A 20,428-nucleotide genomic window follows, 5' to 3' on the forward strand; every position below is an offset into this window, starting at 1 on the left:
GTGGCAAGTGCTAAGTAAGGAAGAATTTTGATAAGAACACAATCATCCAAATTCTTCGATTTCACTTCTTTACAGATATCACTTATGATCGAAATGCACAAACAACGTGTTACTGGTGTTGGTATGTCATATTGCTGTGTCAAGGCTGGCTGTATTGTGAGATGGTACTTTAGGTACCCCTTGAGAGGCCCTCATCAGGACACGCTCAACAAACTTCAAGTTAATCGACAAAGATTTACAGACCTACTGTCAACGAACCAATTCCATTATTATTCAAGTGTCCTTTGCAAATTAGGTTATCTATTTATGATTTTACGCATTTTCGGGACAATTTGGACAATCCTGGACACATATTTTTACATTGATTATGCGCACTCGGTATGACTGTGGTGCATAGAGTACACGGGTAATCTGCAATCGAGTATTTGTCAGATAACTAGTTTCAAACCTCGGGCACTTTTGCGGATAGCATACTTTTGTTTGAGTTTTGAACAAAACAGTTCCTGACTTGGTAGAATAACGTTTTAGCAATTGTATTCGCAGTTTACTCACTTTAGTCGGAAATCTGCATTTAAAAACTGAATGATGAAATAATTCTTTTACGGCTATAAGTTCTTATGTAAATGGAGAAAAATACAGTGTATATAGACTGAAAAGTTCCAGTAAAATGTGCACACTGTTACTGTTATGACAGTGAACTGTCAGACACACGCAAACCTAAAACATAGATTGCTTTACTACTTACCCTTACCTAAAAGGTAAAACAAGATAAAAATAGGTTTTTGTTATGACCTAGAATTTCCTCTCTTTGCATTTTGAGGTATTCATCTTTCATTTTCATCTGTACATCTAAAACTCTTGGATTGTACTGCAGGATGGTATAGTTCCCCAGTTTTTCTTTTGGATTTTTCTTTATTTCTATTTTTTTTTCATTTCTTTTCTTATTTCAAGTTTGTGTAATTTCGATTCGGTACTCCAAACAATGGCGTAAGTGGCATTATTCTCAAGATGGATGTATCCGTCCTTTTCAGAATACACAACTTAGCAAGGGTTTCTTGGCTGGATCTTCGTTGAACATGTTGTAGTCCTCATCATAAGTTGACTCCGTCCGTACGATTTCTTGTTGGGATGTTCCTTAAATAATGTTGACCTTTAAGAGACTGGTCAGAAGATGAAGACAACCCTTTTTCCTCAAAAAAATCTTTTGCTTTTTGTGATATGCCTTGTTTTACAAATATAATAAGTTATATGTATCTGTGGTGTTGATAATAAGTGACATATTGGAAAGAGACATACATGAAAATGTCGGGGGGGGGGGGGGGGGGGGGGGGGGGGAGGAAGTTGAAAACGGCTTCAGAACGACATGATAATGGAATTTCCCAAATGGGAATGGATATTCTCCGAAAAGAATTTTTGATGGCACTGTATATATCGTTTTAAAAATATCTTTATGCATTATTTTAAGGTTCATAGTATTGTTTACATTTGTCTCTGACCGTAGAACTCTGTGGTCACTAGGCCTAGAATTCAGACGAATTATATGGAATTTATTGGACTTTATTGACTAGTGAAATATATGACGTAGTAGTTTAAAGATAATAAACGTTTAACTGCACAGTATTTTCAGGGTAAGTCATTCGAACAATTTTCCCATTGCTCGCACGTGTATACAACTTCGAGTCTACCTGCGGTGACCTCTCGATTTTATCCTGGCGCTCGCAATGAGAAAATTGTTCTCACGACAAACCCTAAAAGCACAGTGTTATAATCTATAACCATCTATTTTAATTTACTTAACGTAACCGTTAATGATATCGTTGTTTGCAGGAATCATAAATATGAAGAATTCATAAAGGCATAATACCGAAGAGTGCACTCGAATTTGATATTAATATATGATTTTTATAAGTATTTGAATCTTCGAAATATTTTATCTATAGTTTGCTTGCAGGGAGTACTATAGAGGAATTATCGTTATCAAGATCTCAGTGATAACATAACTTTGTTCATAAGCTTAAATGACTTCTTCTGAAGAAATGATTGGCCTAGGGTGATCATGTCTGGCAAGTACCTTGCTACAACGTCAATTATAAATTTTGCGAAAAAAAATAACCTAAACTTATAATCGAGGTCACAGAGGTCAAATTGGTTAAGAAATCATTGACTTCTCCTTAAAAACAGAAGAGCATAGATTCATGATATTTTGCCATTGGGTTGCAACTTTTTCTGAAAAACAAAGGGTCAGATGATCCAGATATTTTGCCTGTAGTATGCTAGGATAAAAGGCTTTCAAGTTTGTTTGAATACATAACCTCGACTAACTTTGAAAGTCCCAAAGGTAAAAAAAGTTTAAATCCTCCAATAACGACTTTCGATATTTTGAGTAATGATAATTTTCCTATTTTTATCAGATAAATGTATCTTTGACCCACTTTGAAGGTCATATAAGTGAAATGTGCTTTTGGACAGCATCTAGTTACTTGTAAGAAATACATGAGCATTGGACCTTTAGTTATACATGTTTGTTAACATTTTGGCTTGATTGCCATTACTTGTATTTGGCCTTCAATGTCACCGTTTACTTGTATAGTTATTACCCCTAAAACTACGATAACCATCGTCTCTAAAAGTTACTAATATGACAAAACAACTCCTTAAGTGAGCCTCGATGTTTTATTTCCAACATCCTCGTACAGTCGAATTTAGAGTGGGATTCTTTCGTCGGACTCGCACGTTGTTAGAAAGGCAAACTGAAATTAATAGAAAAGATATCATTATTTGACGTAAATATTAATTTAGAAAACTTATAAAAGTTATTTTGATCAATAAGATCTCCAACAATATTTGTCCTATATACAGGTATACTTTAACCTTCAGATTATGCAAGAAACTAGAACGATATCTATTATATTTCAACTTAACAAAGGCTCATAGTAAGTATAAAAGAGACACAATTTTGGAAACACTTTTCTGTTTCTAAACATTCAACATAATCTCCAGCTGTCAAACAATTTCATGCTTCCCCAACATAATCGTTAATCTTTAAAGCTCCATATTATTTTATTTTCAAAAAAATAATTTTCAATTTTATAATGATGATGATCTACCTATTTATTAAGTGAGCTTAGATTAATAATAATATGCATTGTCACTGCCTTTTCTGCATAACATATTTTCACCTTCGATGAAGAGGTTTTGTTGTTAGGTTTCCACTCCTAATAGACAAATTATATATTTCTAAACATAATTCATAGTTTTTGTATCATTACTAAAAGGAAACGACAAATGACTATGAGAGGCAAAACTTGTCTGCTTGATTTGCGTTCACCTGGCGTCCAAAAGACCAACCGTCCAGACGGAGGCATTGCATGTTTTGGATAGTGTTAAATACCTGCGAGGTACTCTCCGTGGTACGAACTTATTCAAAAACAGAACACTCCCATCGTGTTTACCTGTGAATACCTGCACTTTTCCAATGCGTTTTGTTCGGGGTGTTTGTCTAATTATGGTTTTAAGCGGTATACTCATTAGTACTAATTTTCCATAACGTTTGGAATTCAAATTCATCTTTCAAAGTCATATTCAACAAAACATCCGAAGCAGTTATAACTACCTAAAAGTGTGGAAATGGCACTTGAAGATTTTCATTTCTCTATTTTTTACATGGTTATTATTATTATTTTTATCAAAGTTTTGCTTGCTACACAAACAATGTATGTATCAAACGTGATGCAATTTGTTTATTTCATTCATTAGGTTATGCTATCTATTAATAGTATTTATACACGTATTTATTTATTTTAATCTCTTCGAATTTTTCCTCATTCTTACTTCTTTTTCGGTATCCTATCACTTGTAGTATCTTTTGCAGGAATGACAGCAGACGTTTCCGAAGTGAATTGAGGAACACATTTTTCTTTTGCTGCCCTTGAACGCCGAATACACAATGTGACTGCAGTCACTCTGTGACAACTTGTCCTCCTTACAGGGTTCTAATTCGCCATCCTCGGGGTATTCACCTTTACCCTGGTAAGCTGGTAAGGAAATAAAAATAAAATAAAATAAACAAAATGAGTTGTACTTGATATCAGTAACAGAATTAAATGTCCCTTTGCTGAGTCGTCAGTCAGTTTGATATTTGTTAACATTACCAGTGTTTACTAATATTCACTATATTAACCTTGTCGTGCAAATGGGACATATACAGTTTTCCTTATTGTTGCGGTTCCTAATTTTCGCACAATTGCTAATATTTTTCTGCACCATATGAAAATTTCGTCTTTGTAACCTTACAAATTTTGACTACAACAGACAATTTATAATTTTTTCCGTGCCAGAATATAATCCAGTTACACGGCTTTTTTTTAACCTTTTACCTTCATGACCACTGATGAATCCTAATTGGACGAAATTACCATATGTAGCAGCAGTATATTTACTTTGTTTGGCTCTCCGCTTCTACAACCACACAGCCTAAAGGCTAGAATTTATGAATATATTTACATAATGGGAGTGTTGTTGAGATACCCGGAGAGGGTAGTACAGACAAGCATAAACAACAATAGATTTACCTAGGTCTCTTCGTTCTCTATTGGCTAGTGCCTTAGCTTCGGCGGAGGCACAATACCGACAACAGGAAACCATGTTGTGGGGGTTTGCACAGAAAATGTGTGGCATCCCTCCATGCTTGTAAAATTTACTCAACATCATTCTGTGACACGTCGATTCGCCGATTCTATCTTCACACTTCATGTTTTCACCTTCGCTGCTGTCACGCCTCTCACGAAGAGGAGCGTCATTCACGTTCATGTCTTGAATCAAACTCTTGGAATCCACGTTGTCAAAGATTTCCTTTGCCCATTGATTGGACATGCCATTAGGTTCAAATTTCGCTCTTTGAAAATCCATACTGCCGCCAAATCTTTTGAGCACATTATTTATTACTCCATTGCCAAATCCATCGTCGCCTTTACCATCGTTACCAAAGCCGTTGACAATATTGCCTATGATATCGTCAAAGCCACCGCTGCCACCATTGCCGCCGCCATTACCACCGCCGTTGGCGCCACCATTACCGCCGCCATTGCCGCCACCATTGCCGCCGCCATTACCGCCGCCACCATTGCCGCCGCCATTGCCGCCACCATTGCCGCCGCCATTGCCGCCGCCATAACCGCCGCCACCATTACCGCCGCCATTACCACCACCATTGCCGCCACCATTACCGCCGCCATTGCTGCCGCCATTACCGCCGCCATTACCGCCGCCACCATTGCCGCCGCCATTTCCACCACCAATGCCGCCACCATTGCCACCGCCATTGCCGCCGCCATTACCACCGCCATTGCCGCCGCCATTGTCACCGCCATTGCCGCCGCCATTACCGCCACTACCATTGCCGCCGCCACCATTGCCGCCGCCATTGCCACCGCCATTGCCGCCGCCATTGCCGCCGCCATTACCGCCGCCACCATTGCCGCCGCCATTACCGCCGCCACCATTGCCGCCGCCATTTCCACCACCGTTGCCGCCGCCACCATTGCCGCCATCATTTTCTCCATAACCTGAAACCAATAAAACAACAATTTGTATCTAAGGTTTTAAAATCTATACAACACTTAAATAATTATGTACTTTAAGAAAGTTTAATAAAGTGTCAATGGTTTTGAATAATTCATTTCCCGTGACTGTTGAAATATTGTCGAATCCAGCCAAAAATGATACAAACATGTTGACGTTTATCATTTTGGTATTTACTAGGTCCAATGTTATGATATGTAGTAGAATATACAGATTAAATGATTTTGTCGATGCAATGCGTTTAGGTGCACTCACGATATTCTGATATGCCGATCCAGACAAAATACAAATGAGGTGACGGTCCGACTACAATATACTCCCTATAATTCCTTTTGTACAAAAAAATAATTATCTTATTATTATTGATAAGATTTCTTGCTACATTTCAACAGGCAATCAAAAGTGATGTGGTAAAACTAGGACACAAGGGAAACCTCTTTATTATACAACTAGACCTCGTTAAAGTGTTGCGTTATAAAGGGGTATATCGATAGTAGAGAGAAATGTATCATGGAATTATTTGAAAAAAACACATCAAAAAGCGTCCTTAAAATATGTTTGCGATAAATCCAATCGAGGTGGCAAATGGAACGAAATGCACACTATCGATGTTTTAACGTATATTAAATGGATCTGTCCGGAACTGTCTAAGAACTATTGAAAATTGTATTAGACAATGGAATTCAAAATTGCCCAATGACGGCTATATTGTCTATTATCCATTAACAAAAGTGATATGTACCAAATAGGTGAAAGATTTCATTTTATTGGAGGAGGGGGGTATAACAAAAGTTCCTTTAGGACAGATGGATGGACTGAGAAGTCCATTTCTTGAGAGGCATTTTTACCTCAGTCTGTATTACCCTAATCAATTGCGTAATCGCCATGCCAACATCGTTACCTCATTCGTTCCCTTACTCACCGTCGAAGCCTTTATAACCATCCAGGATACTCTGTATTTGCTTGTAAGGGTGCTTTACTAAAGGAAAATAAAAAAGACAAAATAAGTTTAATATTACTTGGAATTACTACGAAATGGCAACAGGTGCGTCAATGAAGTCGCAAGAACGTATCAATGTTCCTGATAAAGATGAATTCAATAGTTCGTACCATGAATCCATCATTCTGACAATTTGTACAGTTGGAAGCCTTTTAAATTGTATTAAAAACAAACATATGTGTTCAATTTACATGATCACGTAGAAAGAATGACGTACTTCAACAAAAGACGACCTCTTAAGACAGTACTTGAAGAGGGAGCAGACGACAACTTTAGACACGACAATTGAAGCAATGAATCAACAGACGGTCAAGCTATAGACAACATTTGGGGCACTGAATTGTAGACGTGACATAATGAGACTTTACAGATGAAGTAATGACACAAGAAACGACGCGAGCTGTACACAGGATTAAAGCAATGTATCGAAAGACGACGACAACTATAGACATAACAATTGAAGCACTGAGTCAGAAGACAGTGACAGCTGTTGATACAATGGACCGAAAGACGGAGACAGCTTGGAAATTGTTTATTTCACAGGTATTGCAGACACATAATGAACTTTGAGAATTTAGAGCATAATGAAAATATAATTTCCTTTATTATCGATGCCAATATTGACACAGAAATAAAACTATCTTTATCCAACTTATTTATATACGGATACATTTTTTAAAAACCCAGAGAAATTGACAATAACAACAAGAAAGGTTTCCTTTAGGATGTTTAAGAAACTTACGCCACTCATCAATGTAGAGATTGTCCCAATTCTTGCCCATTCCGTTTTTGCAGAACGTGCAGCACATGCCGGCGTACTTCGTATCCTTACACATCGCCTTTGTGTCTTTGTTATAAGCCTTGTTCCGGACATCCATACACTGAGAGTACCTCATCGTATCCTTACAGTCGACCGTCAGATACATAAACTTGATTTTCATATCTTGAAAAGAAAAGAAACAATTGCTGCAAATCACTTTATTTTTCAGTGTATCTTATTTCGAGAACTTTGCCTACATGACACATTTGCGTTTATAATAATTCGCGGTTGAAGATGTAAATTGCAGTTTTGATATTGATAGTAGTTATCAATATTCGCGGGTGATATGAATTTGTCAATCAGAGCTATCGTGTTTAAACGCGAAAATAAATCTTTTGCAAAAATAAAGTGACTTATAGTATGTTCGCTACGAAAACAAATCCGTTCTTTTCAGTACAAGTTTACCATTGATATTTACATTTTCCACCGTTGATAACATTACTCACATATACATATACCAACTCTTGTACAACTTTCATATCTACCTTCTTTTAATATATTTACAAGTTCATCTAACCAAGAACGTTTTCTCAACTAAATTAACACATATCATTCTTTCACAAATGAAGAAACTGTCATACAACATACATATTTTCCACTGACATGTATTATATATATTGTATTATTTATATACTATATTGTATAGTGCTATTTCTGGCCATTCTTTGTGCAGTGATTTCTTAATAAAAAAAGATACTGTGTTAATGTTTCCATGCTGGGCCTTTGGTTCCATGAATTTTCCTATCAAATAAGTTTGATATTATCACAAAACATATGCACAAGCTGGTTTATGGTTTAATAACACCGTCGCATCAATTTTTGTTATGTAACATTGTTTATAATCAACAGTTGTGACGCCATAAGGAAACATACAACTGGTGAAGTTTTGTTTTGTTTGTTCCTGTCATATAATCACAAAATATGATGACGTCACAAATTGGCAAAAGTTACAAAACTTTTGATGTGTTCTGTAGTTTCTTCCTGTCCATAAAAATACAAAATATGATGACGTCACAAATTGACAGAAATGACAAAAATGGTGATGTTTTCTTTTGTTTTCTTGCGCAATTCATCATCTCATCACTCAAGTAATTCCCATCAACTATGATATTCATGCAACTTGCTCAGAAATGGGTTTGAGAGTTTCAATACAGTATTATATCATCGATGACATGGGTAAACAGATGATTGTCTAGCAAAATGATTCAATGGACAAATTATTGCTGAATATATTCGAAGCAATGACGTACGTTACAATAAATTAATGAAACTAATCAGCACATACCTATGATATCGTCTTTGTTTGGATCGTCGATGTCACACGTAAGTCTGTTGAGGCAAAACTCGCAACAATCGTCCTCTGCTTTATCTCCGAAACACATGGCGTAGATTTTCCCTTTATATTTGTTCTGAAGAACTTGCTTGCATTTCCTCTCGCTTATTTTGTTTTTGCAGTTTTTTGGCTTGGGCATCATATTGTTACAAATAACATCTACAATATCCAAAGTAAGTGGCGCAATAGTGAACATGAACAACACATAATGTAACAACCAGCACTAAATGTACCAATGAAATTGTTCAAAGGGATCGTGTAACAGCCAAGGAATATGAGGGAAAATAATGTCTTTCTGGCAAACTTTTAACTTCCGGCAATTGGGCATAACTCTTTGGATTGCTCACTACTTAAAGTATCACCGAACGAGGGCATGGCAAGATGGAAACATGAAAACCATTGAAAAACAATTAAAAATAATACTTACCCGTGATAAAACCGCATATTATCATAATCACGAAGAGTTTTACAGGGACGTCCATTGCGCCGGTGTGTAGGTCCAAAATGTATTAGAAATTAAACAATATTCAATGTCGACTTCCTTAATCAATTAAGGAATACATATTGTGCATTGCCCGAGGGTGCATGCGTGGTTGTATAGATGTCGTAAATGGCATTATAGTTGGTTCTGCTGGTCACTCCAAAGTCAGTAGTCCAATAGACAATATAAGATAGTACGATAGTGATCTCGAAACCCTGTAGTAACTCGCTGAGTTAAATCGACCACTCACATCATTTACTGGGTGTAAGAGTTATCGTTGCAAACGCGGTCTTGCTGTTAATTAAAAAAAAATCCGTATTTTCTATCTTTTTGCAAGCACTTGATTTGAATCGAATGATTTTTTATATGAATACAGAACGGGACAATCAATAAGTGCATCAGTGTTGAAGTCCTCCGAATTCGCTTTCATAAATATGGCCGATTATTGTTTTTAACCTCCAAGACTGTTCTCATGAACTTGGAATCAAGGACTCGCAGACTCTTCTATGTTTTCCTCAATCTTTACTTTCAACATCACCAACAGAAAATTATTAATTTGTTTGATAACAATGACGATTTCGATTTTTCGATTGTGAGCTTTCCCTTTCTTGATATTAACATCCATATTTCCCTACCTGCAAAGTACGCGTGTGAGCGCAGGCTTGCTTCAAATATTCACTATTGATATGCCAAATATTAACAGATAAACTAGCAACATGTGGTTGCGAGAAGTGCAGGTTGATGCAGGCGACGGGCAAGTGTTATTGTCGCCACCGTGTTCACATCAGAAAAGATGTTCTAATTCTTTGTGCGATATAAATATCGACGAAACAGTTGTATGATATTATGATGCATTTTTGGCATACTCTATCTATTACTCAATATTGCAAGTTGCAATAACGTTTCTTTCTTTGATTTTGCTCAATAATGTGTCGTATGGCGTAGTAAGCACTACTAATTTATAGATTATGGTTCGAATTACCGGTTTTGCTAACATTTTTCTTATAAAATATTTTATCTTATATTTTACTCTAGAAATTGTAATAGTTTTTGTTACTTCTTTAACCATTATTTCTGTGTCGAATAACGTTGTTGTTGATACTTCGGGATTTTTATATAAAACATTAAAAAAAATTATTTTTTACTTGTAAAAATGTAAAAAATTTTACCTACAACGCCATAATTCTGTGAATGTCACTATCGCGTCTTTATGTTATGCTTTGTTACCATGGTTTGTTCTATTTTCCTGGTTCCACTCATGAAGAAATAGAAGAAGGAAACAAAACCAACAACTTTATGAACACAAATTTATTGTATGTATTTAAGTTGAAAGCATGCATGAATGTCTGTGCGATCCTAGTAAACCCATTCGTGACAGGTAGAATCCTTGGAAATAAATTAAATAAATTATCAATTCTACCCAAGTAAAAAAAAGAAAAGTGAAAAATTAAAGTTAATACGTTTCTTGTGTGTGCATTATTATTTTTTTATTTATAAAAAAAACCCAACCGATCTGGATTTACTACGAACAGGAAACATAAAAAAAGAAAAGAAGAAACCCACGTGACCTGTGACATCAAATGTACAGGCGAATCGTATTTAGTCTTTACGTACACCATTGACAATACAATCTCTCGATTCGGTACCTTTTTCTGTTAGTTTCTAATTTAATTAGCAGAACAATCCTTACTTATTTATGAATCTCAATTATATTTTACTTTCTCGGTTCCAGACTTTTTAAATATTCATTCTAATATTCATTAAGATACAATGTGAAACATTTGTACCATTAGACCGTACATAATTCTTTTCTGTACGTGTTCCCTTACAATATCGGTTTCATGCAAAAAATAAATTGTTTTTAAAGAAGAAATATTGAACATCGAGGTAACAATGCATGTTGTAAAATAAATTGTGTTTATGGTGAAACTCTTCATAAATGGTACGACCACAACTATATACATTTAATAAGGTTGGGCGAATTTGCCGAAGGGCATTGTAAGATAGTCTGTCAGTGTAATGATATGAAATGGATATGATAGCATTGACTGCCATTTTTGTCATTTACTGTGTCTATGTGCATTGCGGGTGTCTTCCAGCGTGTCAACCAACACATATATGTACACACCCACATATAGAAACCCACACCAACACCAACATACACGCACCTACACCAATACACTCATCCAACCCACTCATACAGCAACCAACCCAGACCCACATATGTATACACACATACAGATCACATTCTCCCCACATCCCTATACACAGGCTCGCTTACCACCCCCTCCTTCCACGCAAATCAAGTCAGACGTACAACCATGTTCACGACCATTCCACTCTCGGACATACCTCACGTTTACTCACACACTAAATACATACACACATCAACTTCCTACAACTTTGCTATGTTTTTAAAAGAGCATGACTCTTCCAACGTTCCTTTCTAGCTTCGCTACCATGGTCTGCGACAGTAAATATCAGCAATGTTGTTTTGGATTCCTTCTGACAGATCCAATGTAACTTTTGGATAGGGATAGAAACGTTATCCTTATGTTAAGAAAACTTCTTACAATCACGCGTTCGTAACATTCTTACAATAAATTACAACATATGACATGCAAATGGACAACTTACAGAATAATGTGATTTAAAATAGTTAGGTGCAAGCTAATGTACAGTAACAAGAAATGCACTTGGAAAATACCATGGTCTTAATAGCGGCTATGTGATAAAGTAAACACATGTACATATTGTTATGTATTATTATGCTACTCTTAAAGTCTGAAAAATGTAATGTTACGTCTTTTAAAGAAGTTTTGCCAAACAATGCTATTCTAACAACTCATCGGACAGGAGATACCTACACTTCGTAAAGAAACAAACTGGAGGTCTTGATTGTATTTTAAATTTGATAAGGTAAATTCACCACAAGGATGTTATGTTTTTCATCAAACAAAGTCCATAATAAGAACGTTATTTCCATAAAACATTAATAAACTTGTACGTTTTGTAACATTTTGATACAGAGCACATGAAATTTGTATTAAATATTTGCTATAATATACGTCTACATGTAATCCGATATGATAATTTTAACTACAAATGATGGCATTTAGCTTCTTAACTTTAAACGTTAAATCAGGTTCTGAACCTTAACCACTTGAAAACCCTTTCCTCCAACGTCCCTCAAAATTATTGACCTTTGCCCTTGTCCTGGACCTCATTATAGCGTTTTTCATGCGAGCAGACAGTGTCCTTGAATTTTTCGCAGGAGTCCGTGACGATTTTGGCGCAGTTTTTAATTTTCTTGGAATCATAATTTGTGTTGGTTTGCTTGACATGCTTTTTAGCTGTTTTGGTTTTATCTTTTGTTTGGGTTTGCTTGACATGGTTTTTAACTTTCTTGGTATCATCTCTTGTGTTGGTTTGCTTGACATGGTTTTTAACTTTCTTGATATTGTCTTTTGTGTGGGTTTTCTTACGTGGCAACTTCGCTTAATTACACATCGGCGACACCGTCTCCCACCCCGATAGGTAATAGACAGGACACGACATGCCTTTGGTATGGAAGCCGGACACCGAGATTTCAGACAGGAAGTGACGCGAGAAGAAGGGACAATCCTTGTCCTATGGATCACAGTCGCTTCCGTTGGTGGTTTGACCTTGCGTGTCAAAAGACTCTCTCTTGTAGTAGGTCTCACATTCGGGCCAATTTTACGGATTTTGTTTGTGGAGGCCACGGCCATCCTGCTGGAAATTAGTCCTGCAAGTACAGACAGCATCAGTTAAAAAAGACTATTCAAAAATTGGTTTTAACTTTTTGAAACAAATATTCTTTGATCAAATAAATAATTTATGTAACGTATATATGTGCTGGCGTTCATCAAATATTCCATTATATTCTTATCATTTAATTGAAGCAAATCTTAATCTGTTCAATGTATTGTTTCGCAAAAACAAATCAATTATGCATAGTCCAATATTAGTGTTAACATGAATAAAACAATGATAATCACTCCTAGTTTTTTCCAAATATTAATGGCATTACTGTATACAAGGAAACTCTTGCCCCTTTAATCCTTTTATGGTAAATATCTTTCTGCACTGTGTACATTTTGGTTGTTCACATGTATTGATTAAGTGGAATATTCAAAGTGTTTTATACATTGCTACTGGCTGGCTTGATGGAAACTTGCACTCAAAACCGAAGGCAAAAAGATGAAAGTGAAACCGCGGTGAAATGTTCCTGTATACCGTGTTACTGTATGGTTTCCTTAGTCTGTTTTTATTTACGTAGCTGACATAAACATATTCTATTTTCAGAACATGGTAAACAAGGTGTACGATGTTTGACACATATACAACGACAACTATGAGAAAGGCGGGCCGTTGACAGGACACAAGGAAGCGCCGTCAGGCCAAACATTAAAGTAGACGTTAACAGCGACTCTACAAGGACGTGGCCATGTCCTTCCTGACGAATCGTCGTGATTATAATATTCCACCAATCATCAATGGTTTAACATAACGGCCAATGACAATATATACCGTGATTTATATGGGGAAAGGCCGCTACTACCAACACAGTGTTAGTATACGCTCTATATGACCTTGTATTGTTATGCTTTTTTCATTCTTGCATATACATGTCAAATCATTTATAGGAAGCGGACATGATATACATTGTATAAATATGATAAATTATTATAGCGAGTGTCATGTTTCGCGTCATCCTGTTCGTCACTAGCGGTAAAGCTCAATGTCGCCGTATTATTCATTTACAGTTTGGTGTAATAAACGATCAACGCCAATTGATTCTTCAACAGGATAGATGGGGTCTACGTGTCTCGTATATTAGTATCATCAATTTTGGTGGTCACGCACAATCCTTGTTTATGATAGGTCTAATGGTAGTATGCCGGGCTCGTGCGAAGGGTCGAGGGTTCGAATCCCGTCATTTCACTTTTTTGTATCATTGAACGAAGATACTTTACTCCACTTGTTCAATTCTACTCAGCTGAAAATGAGTAGCTGGTTGGGCAGTGTTGGAATTTTCGAATGTTAGCTGTGAGCGCTTAAATGCCAGCACCGGCTGCATGCTTCCCGGGAAGTTGAGAAATATATTGGCTGGTTGCAAAGGCCCAATAACCACGGATAATAATTTGTGAATCGATATGAGACGCCCACGGAGGATGTGATAAAGCGGTATATGATAAAGTCAAATTATTATTACAATAATTATCTTAAATCCTTTTAAAAGGAGGTGGTAAATTTGGAAATGTGCACATCGCATATTTATAAACTAAGCAGAAAACGAAGTTACTACAGAAGTTGTTAATGTTTTAGATATCGTCATTGGATTAGTAACAGTGAAGGTTATTTAAGGTCATAGGAGTGTATTGATAAACAGAAACAGGAAGTACATCCCTAGTTGAAAATCCAATGTAGGGAGATAGTATCATAATTTCAGCATATTCTAATGTTTAATATTAAATTTATAAATATTGTATGTTTATTAGTGACAGAACAGCGTGTTTTCTTAATATTAAAGTATTTCAAAGCAATCCAGGCATTAATTCAGTTGTTTTTTTTATCAATGAGTAACATGTGTCCATTTTTCTGTACTTCAGGAAACCGGCTACCTATTTCACTACTGTGAAGTTTTTCAAGAAAGATTACTCTTACATGCAATTACTATGTATATATGGTTTTATTATAAAATCGCAATTTTTAATCGTTCATAGATAATTAATTTTACACAATTTCAGCATTTATTAAATTGATATACATTAATGCAATTCTAATCTATGTCAGTATCATTTTTATTGATATTATTTTGTAAAAAAATTGTGTTTCATTTTTTTTCAAAATTCACTCCTTTTTACATAATTTCCATTTAAAATCCTTTTTTTTTTAAGCAGAAAATGTTCTTTACTTCAAAGCAATATAAGTACAAAATTTGAAGAAATTCTATTGAGAAATGGTGACACAATCCTATTATCCTAAGAACGTTCCTACATGTGTGTTATGTATGTGTGCATGTGTGTATGCATGCTGGAAGTGGTATGTTGGTGTAGTGATACCACTTTTTAAGCCCTACTGGGCACATTTTTTACCAAGTCACATTACAACATGACAACTGTATAAAAACAACTGCCAAGTTGGTATTATTGGTAGTAGATTTAGTCCTGCTGATAACTGTATTCGTTGATGTAAACAAATTACCGGAAGAAGAAAAAAATAATTCCATTGTTGAGAGCAGCAAAAATCAATGAGGCGCGCGACTGCAGATGTTCATATTTGCACCTGTTGTATCATAACAATATGTTTGGCATACTATCTGTAATCAATCAAGGGTATCCCAATAATCATATTTACTTTGTCTGTCTGATTGACACCTTATGATTTAACTGGTCAGGCGTTTCTCTTTTGCTACGTGGCTTTGTGACGTCGTGACATCTTCATTATTTTCTTATCATTAAACGGCCGTTATTATTGCGGATATCCCCAATCAATGTTTCTCATTTTTGTGTATTTATTGACAATCAACAGCATCACCTTATTTTTAAAACAGATGAATTTTGGTAATGTTGGCGTCAAAGATAAAAATAATTATACAAGTGTCATATCGAAAAGGTATATTACAGAAATGCTGTTTGTGGTTTCATAATATACACACAATATATATTACTGATAGGAAATTAATCAGAACTGATTCAATGTTTGGACATTCATGCTATTTGGTGGTTTGACGCATTCCTTCGTTTCAACAATGGTTTAGACCAATTAAGATTTCGAACAGTTTGGCCTCTGGCATCACCGATGAGTTCTAGAACAACGACACAGCTCTACAGAGTAGTGTAATACCTTTTTTTTTTTTTTTTTTTTTTTTTTTTTTTCCCNGGTGCAAGCACATCTGTGTCGTACGTTAATTTTTAATCTTTTTATGACTATATGACGATAGATCTATTCACAATATTTAATATTGAGTTTTGATTGGAATATCATTTTTTACAAACTAGAATGTTTTCACCAGTTATCTGTGAAACATCAATTTGTTAAATTTACCATGCGAATGTTTTTTTTATTATGAATAAAATAATTCAAGTCGTAGTAATTAATTCCTGATGATTCTAGGATACATTTTATAATCATCTCCCACTATTTGCTTTGAGTTTATTTCTTTAGAAACGAACCGTGTTGATATATTTATATGTTAAAATATCTTTTTTCTGTCTATTTGTCCTTTGACAGTACAGGTGTTCTAATTGTTGAAATTTGTTTAAGGCAAATCAGTTCTATTCAAGGAATATTTCATTAGTTCTTGTTCATAACATCGATCATTTCATTTCCATTCTTTCATTTACAATTGAACAGCGTTTCTATATTACATTTTTTGGTATTAGACTGGCAATGAAATCCCTTTCTTCATATTGTTATTTCTATGATACACCATTGTCAATATCTATCATGACAGTTATTCTTCAACTTCAAAATTGACCATCACAGATCAAACTTGATATTGTGAATTGAAAAAGTTAAAAGATTGAACAATGCTTCATATGGAAAATTGATGCCAGAGCTCTGAAGGATATTAGTGCAAAATAGTTACCTGATGGACTAGATAATTAAAGACATTTACAAAACAAATAAAGATGCAAGATTTACATGCCTAATAATGTAAATAGAAACAAGAGCAATATCCAAATGTTTAGCCACTACATAGGAAATACCAAAACACTAAAAATAAACGGAAGAGGAGCATGTATATATAAAATGCTGCGGAGGAAAAAGTGTTTATTGCACCACATCTAGCAACAGGCATTATGTTTTCTTTAATATCCGCCAGAGTATAAGTACGTATGACGTCATAATGAACATGCCATGGTATAAAATGGAATTTCAGGTAGAAATCATAAATAACGACAATCGTAAAACTATGTAAGAATAATAAAATGTTTATTATGTGTGTTACCTGAAACCTTACCTTGACAACACGGCTGGTATATAACAGTCACAATGGAAAGTATCATCAGAAGCCGAAAACCTCCAGGCACCAGTCGAAGAAAATCCATGACGGCAAAGTATTTAAATTAAGTTTATTCGCCCAATTTCACACAGGTACTAATTCACACAGGTAAAAAATATTCAAACCACAAATCCCGTGTCTATGCCAGAAGATACTTTTCCAATGTTGATTACTAATATACAAGTACTGAAGTTCTTCTGAAGATACTTTTCCAATGTTGGTTACTAATATACAAGTACTGAAGTTCTTCTGTATCTGCTCGTTAATGTCATTCAGTGTTAAAAGTACCTTCTTCTTTCGAAAATTAAAGCAATGTTCATCTTTCCAGAATCACGTTGGTTCACGTCCTGTCCTGTGGACGGCCAAAGTATTAGTAGCAGGTGTAGTACAGTCTAACGATCCGAGACAGCGATACTGCATTAATCGTCAACAATAATTGCACAGTAATGACTCGGCAGCAATAAAACAGGGTTTTAATGCGCAAACTGTTTTCGGTAAATAACACCGGGATGTGTGTTTTTCTGCTGATGACTTCCGGTCATGTTTATCGAGTGTTTTGATGTATAGCGTTTCTCTGATACACACTAGACCTGTACAAACACATCGTGTTGGTATGTAGACCTGCTATGTTACCTGTGTTAATCATTTTGTCTTAAGGAGTGTTCATGTGCTAAGGTGTTCAAGATAATGATAAAATAATTTACATCTTAATTTAACGATATTTTGGATGATGAAAAAACATTATAAAATGCATATTTAGTATACTTACAAGGTTAGTAGAAACAAAATTTTCTTCGGGTTTTTCTTTGAATTCTTTATCTTTAAATTTATTCCATTCATATGCATTCATCCGAACTAGTTCTTCATATTTGAAGGTGAACAATTGAATAAGCGTTTCAAAAACATTTTCAAACAAGTAGTACGTTGGAGGTTTGTTTCAATTAGAAGTTCCTGTACTTTTTAACCCCTGATTAAGATTTATGACCACAGGAGACGGAAATGATCTGTACTAGACGAACTATTTACTGCAGTATATATAGCAGTAAACATTTTAAACTACTGATTAAATTTTCACGTAGATTTATTGTCTAAGCTGTGTAATTACTCCGCAATGCAATATTTGTTTTATAACAAAATTTATGTTATAATAAATTATGTTTACAAGTAGTTAGCTCTGCACATTTTCAAGTTCAAAAGTGTCAGCTAATCTCTAATTCCTTAAGAATGATATTTGACTAAACAGATTAGCATGAAGATAATGTTGACGAAATTGATTAAGTGAAACTGAATATTTGTATAAAATACATATTACGGTAAAATTTCTACACATGTATCACAAACTGAGGTATAGTTAGTTTTTGAGAATAAGGTACGTTTGCGAACACGAAAAGTCTATATATTGTAGCTTTGAAGTGTTTTCTCGTTTATGCATTGACATTCATAAACTAAACTAGACTGTTTGCAAAAAAAAAAAAAAAAAAATCACGAAAAAAAAAAAAAAAGTAGAGGCTACCTTAGTATCAATTAAATCGTAATTCGACAATCGAAATCGATTAAACTGGAGCAAAATTATTAACAAAGTAAATATATTCACATGTAGACCCCGAAACAATTAAAGGATAATAAGCCATGTGTTATGGAAGAGTAAGTGTATTATTTTGTTTTCCATATCATAGATGACATGCTGTATGATGGTATTGACAATGTAATCAGCGTTTAAAACTCTTCAAAAACGCATACTTTACACGAACGATGGCGCCAAACGATTGTGACGTGTTGTTGGAATAATCTGTAGTTTGTGCAAAAACATACAGATATGTTCATTCTATTGACAACATCGTAACCTCAATTATAGCCACGACATTGATAGTGACGGATTATTGATTCCGACTGATTGGTTTTAAACCATACCGGAAACAAATCCACTGCATCAGTTGGACTGGATCAGTATGTACATCACAGTTGCACCACGACTGACGAAGTCGGGTTGGCATATGTTCAATTGTTGCTTTTTTCATGGACAATTTCGTTAAAAAAACAAGCAATAAAACCAGATTATTACAAAATATGATTAAATTTATTGAACAAAATAGTCACCTTTTAGAAAGATGTATTTTATATGGTGATATATCCCAAATCTTAATGTTTATTCATATTTTATAACAAATACTATTTTATCTCATATATGCTATATCTAATTAAGATTATCTAATTGGATTCAGTTTAGCTCATGGCGTAAACATAGTTGCGGTTTTTGGCCTCACGCGCTCGAGTTTCCCAAAGTTTACTTTAATCTCATTTGTGGCATCTTTATAAAACTGGGCAAGAGGTATCATACTTGGGTTTCGACAAAGATGTCACGTGGTCCTGATATTATTGACTGTATTGCTATTGTTCTACATCAAAGAATCATGTTTCCATCAACAAGAGCAATGCATGTATATTATTGGTAGTTATATGATAGACACACATTAATCAGATCATTTGGTGGATAATCAAGATGAAAATATATCCATATTATAATTTCTTGGAATAAAACCTATATAATACAAATATATGACAAGTGTATATAAGCACAAGACCTCGTTCGCCCAATCGTCTTCAACGTATTCAAACCGTGATTTTTTCTGACTCTTACTTTTAAACAACAAGTATATAACCAGTTATATTACCGTTTGATTGAAACAGTCGTGAAGCTTTTTAAATGATGCATACTGATTGAATGACATATACAACATTATCTACTTCTTTTGATGACGTATTCAACAGTCCACTTATTGTGTGACGTAATACAGTTTACTTATTGAAAGGTATACAACATTCTACATATTAAATGACGTAAACAATTTACAAACTAAATGACGTGCACAAGTGTTAACAAATGACGTGTACAGGTCTACTGAATAAATGATGTTGGATTAGATCAGAGCAGGGTAGTGTCCGTCTTGATAGAGGAGAGTGAGGAGTTTGATTCCATGCTTTTGATGTCGCCCGCCCGTTTGGGTTTTGCATCCATTGTCATTGGAAGACCTGCGTAGATCACAAATAATACGTTATTTACACAACGACCGGTACAACAAAAAGCAAAATAAGTTTTACCGAAACACCATCCTCGATAATCTACGGGTTACGCTCAGTTCGCTCTCTGCACCCCTGGAATATGTCATAGCCATATCGGTAGT

The 20,428-nt window shown here is 35.1% G+C and overlaps 3 protein-coding genes across 4 annotated transcripts in view; all 3 read right to left on the reverse strand.

Annotated features, from left to right (window-relative positions):
- Nucleotides 1-2,659: 2,659 nt before the first annotated feature.
- LOC110440269 (circumsporozoite protein-like) lies at nucleotides 2,660-9,230 on the reverse strand. The gene is made up of 7 exons (XM_021483243.1): nucleotides 9,161-9,230; nucleotides 8,686-8,892; nucleotides 7,323-7,523; nucleotides 6,503-6,559; nucleotides 4,572-5,564; nucleotides 3,832-4,034; nucleotides 2,660-2,750 (listed from the first exon to the last, which is right to left on the reverse strand). Exons 1-6 carry the CDS (start codon nucleotides 9,213-9,215, stop codon nucleotides 3,850-3,852), a joined length of 1,698 nt encoding a protein of 565 aa, XP_021338918.1. The 5' UTR covers nucleotides 9,216-9,230; the 3' UTR covers nucleotides 2,660-2,750; nucleotides 3,832-3,849.
- A 1,277-nt stretch (nucleotides 9,231-10,507) lies between these two features.
- LOC110440296 lies at nucleotides 10,508-17,873 on the reverse strand. The gene is made up of 2 exons (XM_021483271.1): nucleotides 17,205-17,873; nucleotides 10,508-12,980 (listed from the first exon to the last, which is right to left on the reverse strand). Exons 1-2 carry the CDS (start codon nucleotides 17,290-17,292, stop codon nucleotides 12,370-12,372), a joined length of 699 nt encoding a protein of 232 aa, XP_021338946.1. The 5' UTR covers nucleotides 17,293-17,873; the 3' UTR covers nucleotides 10,508-12,369.
- A 1,441-nt stretch (nucleotides 17,874-19,314) lies between these two features.
- The window catches only part of LOC110440295 (putative ammonium transporter 1), a 52,425-nt gene continuing 51,311 nt past the window's right edge, over nucleotides 19,315-20,428 (reverse strand). For both annotated transcript variants that reach the window (XM_021483270.1, XM_021483269.1), the window contains one exon: nucleotides 19,315-20,276. In XM_021483270.1, coding sequence (XP_021338945.1) covers nucleotides 20,170-20,276 — 107 coding nt within the window. In that variant the 3' untranslated portion in view covers nucleotides 19,315-20,169. The remainder of the gene's footprint in view (nucleotides 20,277-20,428) is intronic.

Source organism: Mizuhopecten yessoensis, unplaced genomic scaffold (genome assembly GCF_002113885.1).
Source record: "Mizuhopecten yessoensis strain PY_sf001 unplaced genomic scaffold, ASM211388v2 scaffold11177, whole genome shotgun sequence".
NCBI lineage: Eukaryota > Metazoa > Mollusca > Bivalvia > Pectinida > Pectinidae > Mizuhopecten > Mizuhopecten yessoensis.